Source organism: Alligator sinensis, unplaced genomic scaffold (assembly GCF_000455745.1).
Source record: "Alligator sinensis unplaced genomic scaffold, ASM45574v1 scaffold787_1, whole genome shotgun sequence".
Lineage (NCBI taxonomy): Eukaryota > Metazoa > Chordata > Crocodylia > Alligatoridae > Alligator > Alligator sinensis.
The window spans coordinates 2471537-2483875 of NW_005841911.1; the positions used below are offsets into that span (position 1 = coordinate 2471537).

General features: G+C 43.0%; 1 protein-coding gene across 1 annotated transcript in view; it reads right to left on the bottom strand.

The window, feature by feature from the left end:
- WDR49 (WD repeat domain 49) overlaps nucleotides 1-12339 on the bottom strand; it is a 68939-nt gene that overhangs the window by 8187 nt on the left and 48413 nt on the right. The window contains exons 11-16 of the mRNA XM_014517484.2: nucleotides 10281-10411; nucleotides 8707-8805; nucleotides 4124-4279; nucleotides 2996-3183; nucleotides 2397-2594; nucleotides 506-699 (exon numbers count right to left, since the gene is read on the bottom strand). Coding sequence (XP_014372970.1) covers nucleotides 506-699; nucleotides 2397-2594; nucleotides 2996-3183; nucleotides 4124-4279; nucleotides 8707-8805; nucleotides 10281-10411 — 966 coding nt within the window. The remainder of the gene's footprint in view (nucleotides 1-505; nucleotides 700-2396; nucleotides 2595-2995; nucleotides 3184-4123; nucleotides 4280-8706; nucleotides 8806-10280; nucleotides 10412-12339) is intronic.

A 12339-nucleotide genomic window follows, 5' to 3' on the forward strand; every position in this document is an offset into this window, starting at 1 on the left:
TTTATTCACCAAGGTGCCCCCGGGGGTTACAAGAAATAATGGCCACAAGCTAGCAGAGAGCAGATTTAGATTGGACATTAGGAAGAACTTCTTCACAGTTAGAGTGGCCAAGGTCTGGAACGGGCTCCCAAGGGAGGTGGTGCTCTCCCCTACCCTGGGGGTCTTCAAGAGGAGGTTAGATGAGTATCTAGCTGGGGTCATCTAGACCCAGCATTCTTTCCTGCATATGCAGGGGGTCGGACTCGATGATCTATTAAGGTCCCTTCCGACCCTAACATCTATGAATCTATGAAAAGCAAACCATTCCAATTTAGGTGAATTTTGGAAATGATTTCTGAAACAGAAGTGTCAAAACAAAACATTTGAGCAATTCAGAAAAATTCCAATGTGGAATTTCTAGCACATTAAATGTTGCAGCTTTTCTTCTTGATTTGGAATAAAACCAGACGTTGAACAAATCACTATTGCGCACCCGTGCACACCCACCTTTTGCTAAATGACTTACATGCAAACTGATTCCTCTTTATCATGCAAGAAAAGCACAGCTGCCTCCACAGAACTGGGAAGAGACTCTTCCTCAAGAACAGAGGCTGTTTTTTCCTTTTCAACTTCATCCTTTTCCATTTGACTCATGCTTTCTTCTTGTTTTCTCTCATCTTTGAGAACAATAGGAGTATTTTCAATTCGCCAGTGCTCTTCCTAAAAGCAGTGAACATGGAGGATTGAAAAATTATTATTATCAAATAACCATTATTAACCATTATTATCAAATGGTTTTTGTTACACTTCTTCAGAAGTGGAAGTGGCCAGTACTGCCCACCCCTAGGCCACCCCATCCCCCACCCACTCTCCCACATCCTGCACCTTTCCTGCTTGGGCTCCAGCTCAGGTTTGGGTGGTGTGAAAGAGCAGAGCAGCAACCAGAGGTTCGCTGATGCAGGGGGGAGGTGTGTCACCTTCTTTTTTTGGCCACTGACATGCCTGTTGTGTGGCCCAAAAAACACTGCTTTTTGACAGCAAGAAAAGGAGAAAAAGAAAGTGGTGTCTCTCCCCTATAGCAATGTATCTCCAGCTGCTCCCCCTGCAGCGTATGACACCACCACCACTCTGCCCTCCCTACTGCTGGGCTGGATCCATTGTAAAAAAATTGCAGGGTGCCCGGGGAAAGAGATACAGGGGGTGGCAGGATGAGCCAGCCCCTAGCTCCTTTCCAGCATCCCTACCCTTAGCTGGCACCCAAACATTGTTACAGTACTGCATTTCTTTCTGTTTTCTAGAAACACAAATATGAAAAAGAGTAGATGTCAATTATTTCATATGAAAGTGCCCCCAAATATTAGTTTTTAAGACAGCTGTTAGTTTTCATAAGTTCCATGCACAGTTGAGAATTCAATTTTTCAAGCAGACCCACTTATATATATTCGTTAGCACATGTCAGTAATTTCTAGTTGCTGCTAACAAAGTTAGGGTCTTATTACACTAGGCACTACACTTCAGCACCTTTTGGGGGGAGCGAAGGGAAGTTTAACCATTTGATCTACTGACAATTTTTTTTAACAAAAAAAATTCCATCTGAGAATGTAATGCTCTACACCAAGAAATTCCTTAAAGGAAAAATTAATTATTTGATTAAGTTTCTCAATGTTATGAATGGGAAAAATCAAATTATTTCACTTGTATGTGTCAAATTATCTCTCTCAAAAATGTCCATTTTCCATTTTGATTTTTTGGTATTAGAAATACCAGATTTTTCCTTTTCACAAAACTATTTTTTTATTTTTTATTCTAATTTGGAACAGAAACTAATTTCAAAAAGTCAAAGCTTTCTGCAAAAGAAAAAAAGTCTACTTTTTAATGCAACTGTTCTACCAAAACTCTGAACAGATGCTTGGAACCTTTTAATGTTTGAGAGAGAGAAAGAATTCATGATTTAAAGCCTTCTGCATTTTATTATTAGATCAACTGTGATTTCTATAACACTCCAGCTATACTTCTTCACACACCTCATCATGATACAGCTGTGATTTACTGGGGTTGAGCAAGGCTTCAAGAAGGGAAGTGAAGAATCACAAAAAAAAAACAAATAGCGAACCAACTCTCTACTCAAAACTTGACTGGAACTGAAACCATACTCGTATTTTTTGTTTCCACCTCATATTCCCCACCAAGAATTGAAGCAGAAGCACCAAACTCTAGGTAAAAGAGCAATTCACAATATTTCTGGTTTGTACAGAAAAGGCAAGAACAATTCAAAGAAAAGGCAAGCTCTTCAGCAGATTGCTCTGACAGTACAGAAGCTGCCATAAAAGCTCATAAATGAAGCAGCTCATTAAGAAATCTTCCTGGATATCAAGCAACCTACTCTAAGCATAATTGTAGATAAGAGGTATGAATACCTGCCCAAATATTCCAATTGTTGTACCAGAGATATCACTAAGAGCAACGCTGCAGTCTGCAGAGGAAGTGAGGATGAGCAGACAACCATTTCGCTCGCAGGTCTCCAGGTAGGTAACATGGTCATTGTGCGGCTGAAATGATCTGATCAGGAGAGGTGGCTCTGTTACCTTGCTCTCATTGGGACTAAGACAGTAGTCCTGGTGAAAAAGAAATGTCAGTTTTTATATAGAGGCTTGGGGGCATTTTTTTTTAAAGCAGTATTATTAGACAGAACTATTGAAATGCTGCGTGTAGCAGAGACAATTTCCTTGCAGAAGAAATAATGGAGTAAGTCAGCACAGGGTTTCCTTCCCATGGATTCCTTTGTGTGGGCTTTTAAGAAAAAGAGGGACATCTGATAGAAAGGCTTTTTTATTAGGAGTATGATCCAGGTTCCTCTCAAGTCAATCAAGATTCTTCAGACTTCAGTCGAACCCTGGACTTTTATCCCACCTTTATCCTTTTCCAGAAAAGAGGCACAACCCAATTGATTTTCATTTACTGAACCAAACTGGCAACAGGACAAACCCAAAGAAAGAATCACATACTCTCGTTGTACCTGTATATTCCATATTTTCACATATCCAATCAGGTCCCCTGTTATGAGGTACTGACACATTTTATCAATGGTCATGATTATAGATCCAACTCCACCATGAGCTTCAAACTCTCCTATGAGCCTGTTCTTCACAGTACTCCAAAACCTAACATAGCCAGCACCTCCACATGACACCAAGTTCGCACCACCTAAAATACAGAAATGTAGCAGAATAAGCAGAGAATAAACCTTCTTTATGAGCAGATTTCTGTTATGCACAAACCCATCATTTTAATATTGCACAAGGTGGCTTGGCAAATAAACTCCAGTTACATGCAATATGTATTAGTCAATAGGTATTTGAAACCTGACATTCCCATAGCAATGCAAAAAAAAAAATCTTGTACTAAAAATTGTTCCTTGGGGACCTATTTTTAACCTGTATTTTCTATTCATGAATAAAGTAAATCTTTATGTAAACAGTTTGCTTTGTGGCAATTTAAGTAACCCTAGCCAATCCTAGTATACTTTATAGCTATAGAAAAGACCCTGAAATAATCTTTTCAAAAGCAGATTTCCTAAATCATAAAAAAAAAAAATTGCAGACACTTTCCAGTTTGCTTTGCAGATACCCAGTGTAGATTTAGAAAATGATGGTCAAAGCAGCAGAGGTTATATTTTACATTCTCAAAGACAGAGAGCAACTGCATAGACTAGCACTAAACCAAATCCTGCCATGACTTAAGTCCTGTGCAACCTCATTGACTTCACTGGAATTGCATGGGGTATAAATCAATGAACAGTTTGCCTACCTGAAAGTGGCTAGGCTTCAATTACAGACTTGTTAGGTCGGATCATTTAAATTCACTGTCAATATTAGTTATGGTTCAATCAATTCAGGCAAAATCAAGGACGGATCCAAACCAAAAGTAATTTTTTGTTGTTATTTGAAAAATATTCTAACCCAATCTAGGAGAAATACTGTAAGATCTTGAATTCAACCATTTTACTGAGAACAACATTTAAATAATAACTGATTATTGATTTAATAGCTTCCTTTAATAATAAGGTTTTTTTCAAGTATTCTTATGTATTGTAGGCAAAGCAAATTGAACCAAGTTCTGCCATATATAAAATACTTTATGGTACCTGTCACTGAAATATTGTTTCTGTCTTCTAGGAAGAAAAGCCTAGTAATAGTATTGTTGCACTCAGCGTCAGGGTCATAAAAGTCAGCTGCAGATATTGTACATCTTTTGGAGGACATTCTTTGAGAACTAAGCTGCTGTTGTAGGTACTGAGTATCTATAAGAGAAAATCCCTCTCACAGTAATGCAAAAGAACATATTTGTGTAAACAGACATCTCACAAAACACTTGAAAACTAATATTTTTAATGCTTTCATTATCTATCACTTTGTAAATGTCAAGCTAAAGTTTTGAAGATGATGTTCAAGCTATGAATACACTATCAACAGAAGCCAATTTCTGCCATTCTTACTTATTGTAAACTACATCTTACCCTGCAATTTGAACTGCAGAGAGAGCTATTCATGGAATTAGATCATGGCTACACATGTAGCAAAACCCCCAGTTTTTCTTTTTTTTTTAATTAAAAAATACACTCCCTCCCCTTCCCCCATTTCTGACTTTCTCTCTGCCCTCTGTATCCCTTATAAGTAATTACAAGTAGTACTAGGTAAGCTAAGATAAGCTCTTGTATGCTATTATTGTAGTAAGCCCCTTTTTATATTGTAAACAGTGTTCTGTTACTTTTGTATTGATTTTTACTGTTTTATATTGTATTATATTGTATTCCTATCATTTTTGCATTGATTGTTATCGTTTCATATTAATACTGTAAGGTTTAGGCCTGTGTCTGTTAACTAATGTCAAGTTTCCATTTTGTATGTCAAGCCTCCATCTTGTGCCCTCTGCCTGGGTGTATCCTATGACTAATACCTAACCAGTCTCATGTAAATTGGTTCCTGAATGAATGGGGATGAATGAGGGTGCTTGAGATACAATTGTAGCAGGCCTGTACTGAGTAATGAACTCAAGACGGGACCATCAGCTCAACAACTGGACCATTGCCAGACCAGCACTATGCCACACCACCTATTCACCCAGAGGACCTGCCAGCGACCCCCTCTGGACAACACCTTGCAGGAGAGGACCCTGACTGGCCATCAAGGATCAACTCAGAGCCCAGGATAGGTAGCTATCACCCACTTTCCTTCCCCAAGCAAAGGATCTGGACTTTGTCCCCATACACCTTAACTTCAATCCCTCCATCAAGCCTTTTTCTCTCCTGCTACCAGTATATGGGTGTGTATGTGAGTGCTTCTGTCTGTATGTGTGTGTGTGTGTGTGTGAACCAATAACTTCATGGGGCTGTGTAGCATGTTGTCTGTTTAATAAATCTGGTATTTTGAAACCCTGAGTTGGGTTTTGTCTTACTGACCCCTCTGTTTTCTGCCCCTCTGATCGTGTGCGTATGCAAGAAAGAGAGAGAGAGAGAGCTCGGCTCCCTCTCCATGCCTCCCAACTATCTGCTCACCAAACCCTGGACTTGCCTCCCAAGTAACCCTGGGACACAGTAACCCCAGGGGCTACTTTAACCTTGAATATCTCTATTCTCAAGTGACCCCAAGTAACCGCAGGGTACGTTGACCTCGAGTAACCCCAGGGGTCACCTGACCTTAAGTAACCCTAGCTCCTTTTCCAGTCTGCTGGTTCTAATCCCAGCCCCAGCAACTTTCACTCTCTTATTTTCCCTCTCTCATCTTAACCCCCCATCCTTCTCCCTCCTTCCCCTCCGTATGGAAATCTTTGACCCTTGACTCCCCCACTCATAGTCACCAAGCACCCTAGGTATCCTAAGTACCCCAAGCGCACACATACCACACCACCCAAGTTAGGAACTCACCTGTGTGTATGTGCTTAAATTGGTGATAGGTGTGCATGTGCTTAGACTGGTAATCTTGGATGTGCATGTGGGCCTAGTGTATGCGTGTGTGCGCCGTGTGTGTGTGTATGCGCTGTGTGCATGTATATGCACCTAACTGATTTTTGTGTGTGTATAGTGCAACTGTGTCATACCCACCCATCTAACGGTGCAATTTTGAGACCCTGAGAGTTGGCCTGACCCTACAGGACAATACACAGAGTAGTAAGGCGACAAGCCTTGAGGGAAAGGCCTACAGTAGTGGTCTCCAACCTTTCAAAGTAGATCACCTTTGGCATTTAAAGGCAACCCAAAATCTACTGTGCACCACCCGCCACCCCCTGCCCAGCAGGTAAGTCTGTGGGGAGGGAAGAAAGGGAGCAGACTGAGACAGAGGGAGAAAAAATTATTTGGGGGCATGCCCCCCCAGCAGGTAAATCTATGTAGGAAGGGGCTGAGTGGGATGAGGGATCTCCCCCACAACAGCAGTGAGGGAGGGAGTGGGGCTGGAGTACAGGCAGGCCCTGCACAGCCAGGACATGGGATGCAGCTGTGAGCAGCTCATCTAGGGGGTGCAGAGAGATGGGGCATGCACCCCAGGAGGGCATGGGAGGTATGTGCCCCTGGACTTGCATGCCAGCTGAGCAGGCTGCTGCTGCAAGCTGGGGCCAAGCGGTAGCAGTGCTGGGAGCGGGCTATGGGGTGGGGGTGGGGGGGCGCTGCAGGCATCCAAAAATTCACCTATGGGCTATGGGGGAAGACAGTGCTGTACTCTTCATGGTGGGGGGTCTGGGCTGTGCTGCGTTCAGGCTGGGTGGTGGCAGCACTGGCTATGGGGGGCTATGGAGAATTTTCAGGTGCCTGCAGCCCCACCCTTGTAGCCCCACTCCCAGCACTTGCCACCTGGCCTGAGTGCAGCCTGCAGCCACCCATGCCCTCCTGGGCTCTGTGCCCCACCCTCCCTGCACCCCCCAGATGAGCCACTCATTGCTCTGTCCCACACCCCACCCTTGCAGAACCTGCCCCTGCTCCAGCCCCACTCCTCCCCTCACAGCTGCTGTAGCTCCCTGCACTGTCCAGCTTGGGGGGGAGGGGGGGGATGTGTCCCCCCCATCTGTGCATGGTGGAAGCAGCTGTCATTGCTCAGGAGCAGTCCCATGCCACATACATTCAGTTGCTGGGCTGAGCCTTGTCCCCACCTGCCCAGCAGTGGGATGCATGTGGTATCAGGCTGCTCCTGGGCAGGCTACAGCAGGGCTCAGGGTGCAAAGCCCAGCCTGCAACAGCAGCTGCCTCCACTGTGCACAGATAGGGAGTATGTGCCACTGGGGGCTTCTGCCAGGGTGCTCACAGTGGAGGGAGCCCCCTCCCCTGGGCCCCTAGACAAGCTGCCTGGGCTCCCACCTCCCATCCAGCCAGGGCCCCACTGCCCTTACCCCTGCTCCTGCCTCTGCAGCACTCTGTCCCTCACTGTAGAGGGTCTCAATCTGGCCCCACCCATTCCCTCCCCCATGGACTGACCTGCTGGGCTGGGGGTGGGATGCCTTAAACTTAGAAGATATTACTCTAGAATAGAACTGGGGTACAATTTCCCATCTCAGGGCAAATTACATGGTCACAATTTGCTTTTTCTACCTTGCTTTTCAAATGGGACTTTCCTAGGAGATCCTGTTTATCAGTCCATGGCCTATGCTACTCAACAGTAAAGGTAGCAGAAGCTGGCTCGATAAGGTTTCCAGTCTTTAATGAGCACAAAATACATTTACTACCTTGTTTTCTCTTGCCAACAATTAGATGCTGAGCTTTAGCATGATCTGCTGTCTCTGAACCAGATCCTCAGAGGGTTAAAGGCAGTATCCTTCTAATGATTCCAGTAGAGCTGCACCAATTTTTAACAACTTAAAATCTGCCCCTCCGCAGCATAGGCCCCTAAATGTTTGGGAAGCTCTTATTGGTCCTTTGACACACCTGTTCTACTCACAGTGTATTAAGCATTCTTACTCTGAAATGTCTTGTTCCTTACAAAGCAATGGTATCCCACATATAAATTGTAGCTGACATACAGAGAGCGGATCTCTAATTCGTTTCCGATAGCCCTGATGAATACTGTCTGTGCAAGTGAGACAACTGATTTTCAAGAATTGTAAATATATATCAATATTTATTTCCCCACTACACTGATCATGGAAGAAATTTAAAGAAAATTACTTGGCAAACACTTTCAATTCAGAGGCATGCTTCCTGCTAAGCTACCGTACAATCCACTCCAGTATTTCTTCTCTAATGCAGTCTACAGCTTTAGAGTGGAGAATAATTATAGATTTCCAACTGGCATGGTGCTTAATATACATTATACCATTAGTCTGTGCAGAGTATCAGCCCAATGAAATGTTCCAGTTCTAAGCAGCCTCAAGGGTAGGCTCAGCAGGACTCACTTCCATGAATACTTGGTATTATTTATAGTCCAGCACTAAACAAGGCAAAAATTAAAGGAATGCTCTCTGCTGGAAGTAATAATATAAAAATGCTGATGTAGATCTGTGACAATAAACAGAAGCAATAGCCTTGAGAGCTATAGAGAATAAGCTGAAGTGAATAAAGCAAGCACAGCCTCAAGGCTGCTTTTTGTCACTCTGACAAGACAAAGGTGTAAATAATCCCCTTAGTCTGCACTCAATTATCAGTAATTTAGTGGCATGTTGAATATTATATGCAGAAGCAAACAGAGCTAATATGTTTCATCTAGAGCTTGAAAGCACTGTAGCTTGAATAAGCTACTCACTCACCTGATTTTGATTTCAGAGACTTCTGCAGATCAAGGTGAAGCTTAAGGTAGACACTTTCCGTGCTGTTGTCCCATATGACAATTTCGCCACCAAAGCTCCCTGTATTAGACAACGCAGCATTAAAGCCCTTAGCCTCTTGATCCTTCAGGCATGAGAATTATTTGATTGCCAACACAGCAATATTTTCATGCTTTACATGATAGTTCACATTAAAAGGATTAGCTGGGCTTGTATTCTTATGTGCCTATGACATTTCAAACAAGGATCTCCCGAAAAAGTCACTGTAAAGGCGTTGTTATTCTAGTTTTATATTAAAAGTAGACCACAGAGAAATTTGTTGAGATCTTCAAGTAGTCTAAGGGACCTGAACACATACACAATAGGCAAGTAAGTCCCCTAGAGGCTGCTTTCAGGTGCTACCTGTTCAAAAATAAAACAAAAAGTGAGGCCTCAACCAAGGCCACCCTTGGACACAAGAACCAAAAATGACAATTGGAAGGCTATAATTTGGGCAATCATGTAGCTTCAGCAGGGCATGACTTAAATCCATTACCCATCTACAGGTCCGAACAAGGTTGATGGCAACAAATCTGGTCTGGTTTGTTAAACTAAACATTGGGTCTATTTTTTCACTTGCTTCCACTAGTGTCATTCTGCAGCAATCACGAAGGTATGTCAGCGTGAAATCAGTGTCTGCAAAATCAGCCTGGTTAGTGAGATTGGAGAGGGCTCCTTAAAATCAGCGATAGTCCAAGCATCATTTTAAACTCCCTTCCCTAGTAAAAGAATAAAACTGTATGGCAAAGAAAAACACTCATCTATAATATTACTCCTTTTAAAGAAAAAGCTTTCCTTTTTACCCATATGTTTTCTGTGACAATAAACATTTTCCTTTGTCTTCTGAGTAGTTGTCTGGGTTTTCTCTCAGATAGCATTAAAAGACTTTCACTTTTAGTTTACTTTTATGACCCTAGCTTACTTCATAACCTTTATCCATTAACTAAAGATGAACCAGGTAAGAACTGTTTCAAATTTTGGTATAGTGCTGGGTTGAGGTCCTGGGTCAAAGTCAAGTGAAAGCTTGGGTACAGTTTAAGATTTAAAATGCCCAAAACTTGGGAAATGGTCTCCTGATACATCAGTTATTAGGAGCTGAAATTTCATAAGATCAGCTGCTCTGACAGGGAGGAGTTTTCCAACCCAGTCTAACCTAGACATCTTGAATGCACAACCACAAGACTATTCATTGTCACTCTGATAAGAAAAGATGCAAATAACCTGACCCTCATTCACTCCTGTGCAAGTGGAGGTATAATTCTGCTGAAATCAACTGAAATACAATGACATAAATGAGGAAAGTCAAGCTGATAACATTCCAAGATTCAGTCCTGGCACTTTTTTCCCTTTCTTCTTAACAATTTCTAATTTGGTCCCATTTCATAGGTAGTACGCCACAGCCAGCGGCACATTAGTAGCTAAGCCAGCCCACACAGTAATAGAAGCAGCCTGGCATAATAATGATTGCCCACGTCCTGATTTCCGGAAGATATATTAGGCAATAAACTTTCTGCTACCTGTAACTAGAGTATGTGGTGGTGAAAATGCAGCACATAGGATGTCATCCTGATGCTGTACCCCTCCTTTCCATTCTGCAGGCTGAACAAGAAACTGTGTCATGTTACTCAGTCGGAAGACAGTAATTATCCTAGTAGAAGACATACACAAATTTTAAAAAAGGGAACAGGTAAATCTAGTCTTTCTTTTTTTCTGAATGTAGCCATATTTGACTACCTCAACAAGGTTTTTAGCACTAGTAAAGATCTCAAGGACAATTTCCTCCATGTCCATCCCTTTCCTTTTCTCCTCTGCCAAAATGATTTGTATAGGAAAAAAATTATCTAAGTAAAAGAACTTCAGCTATTCTTCTACCATATTGCCAAAACAGAATGAAGAGCTTGTCCCTACTATAACGCACCCTTTTTCCTGCAGTGTGATGCTCTACCACAGATAGGACATGAAAGATTTTGCTGATTCTAAGAAATAAGGAAAAAGAAGAAGAAAGAAAGTTGAAGCCTTTAATCTTCCATCACTCAAACACTAAGAAACACTGGATCTTCTCTCAAACAATCTCTCTGAGCCTCTGCTAAAATCTTTCACAAAAAGAATATCACTTCAGGACCTTCCAGTTCATGGCCCATCAAACCTAATCAAAATTGATGTCCGCGCATACAATTAAAAGAATCAGTGCTACTTCCCTTGAGGTTAATGGAAGATTCTAAGTCCATTCCATTTGGTGAAAGATCATGTAGGAAGTGGCACAAGTGGCAATAATGCAAAACTTTTGTGTTTCAGTTTGTGGCAAGTTTGTTGTGATCACCAGTCTTTATGATCAAGTTATTTCCTGCTCTTCAGTAATTAATACCAAACTCAGCACTCATGTCTCCTTCCCTATGACAGAGTAGGCACTCTTTATACCGCTTAGTTTTAAAATAAGAACTGTTATATAACTAAGTGTAACACTGAAGTTGCACATTACACTTAGACCATACTAAACCTGTGAAGTATTCAGCAATGCTTAAGTTACAACATGCAGTGAGCAGTCCTACATTAAGAGTTAATAGTTTCTTGCCTATACAGCTCTGACTTGCCACTTGAGGGTTGGTGAGCAAAGGCATGGCTAGGAGTCAGGACACCTGGGCTCTATCCTTGCTGTGGGTGGAGGGAAGAGGTCTGGAATAGGATTGTAAAAGGTTAAATATTTAAATATTTAAATGTTTAAACAATAAGTATATTTATACCGGTAGTGCATTACCAGTTAACGTTTAGCGTGGGGCGCAGTCCAGCCGGGAAGTGAAGCAGCACAGTGCCTCAGGAACAGGAAGGCAGTCAGAAGAGAGGGAGTGGGGAGAGAGGACTAGTATACTAGTACCCATAGTATTGTCTGAGTGTAACGTGTAATTTCACCCTAAGAAGCCTAAACTAAATCATTTCACTTACTCTAGAAACAGTTGTCACCAAATCAAAGCAGATCAGCTGTGGTGATAATGATCCACCCAAGCTGATCTGCTTTATTGGGTGAAACACATGTCACCACTTGTACCATGTTAGGCAGGGGCCCAATGCAAGACAAGGGGTGATGTGTTCTTGTCAGGGGATTCTCAGTCTCCCTCACTACCCTGTACCTCCTTGCTAGGACTCGCACTGACCTGTTCCTCTGTGCAAACCATGGGCCACTGCAGGTCCTAGCAAGGAAACACGGGGCAGGGTGGAAGGGAAGTCAGGGAATTTCCAATGCTCTGTGCTGACCTGTGCCCCCATGTGAAGCACAGGTCAGTGTATGGAGGCACGGGTGATGCATAGGGGGGGGCATGTGCCCCCCGACAGGGCCATCCCTGCAACCAATGCTGCCAGCGGCATCAGCAGGTGCTTGACATGTCCCCCTGCATTGGTGTACCAATGTGGGGGGGGAAGGCGGAGTCGCATACCGACAGGGGAGGCGGAGAGTTGGTCCCCCAGTGGCACTTCCGGTTTCACCGGCGGCATTTCTGGGCTCTGCAATCCGGCTGCTGGGGGACCCCTCCCCCAGCAATTGGCCACCAGGGAACCCCTCCTGCCCCGCTCAGTCACTGGGGG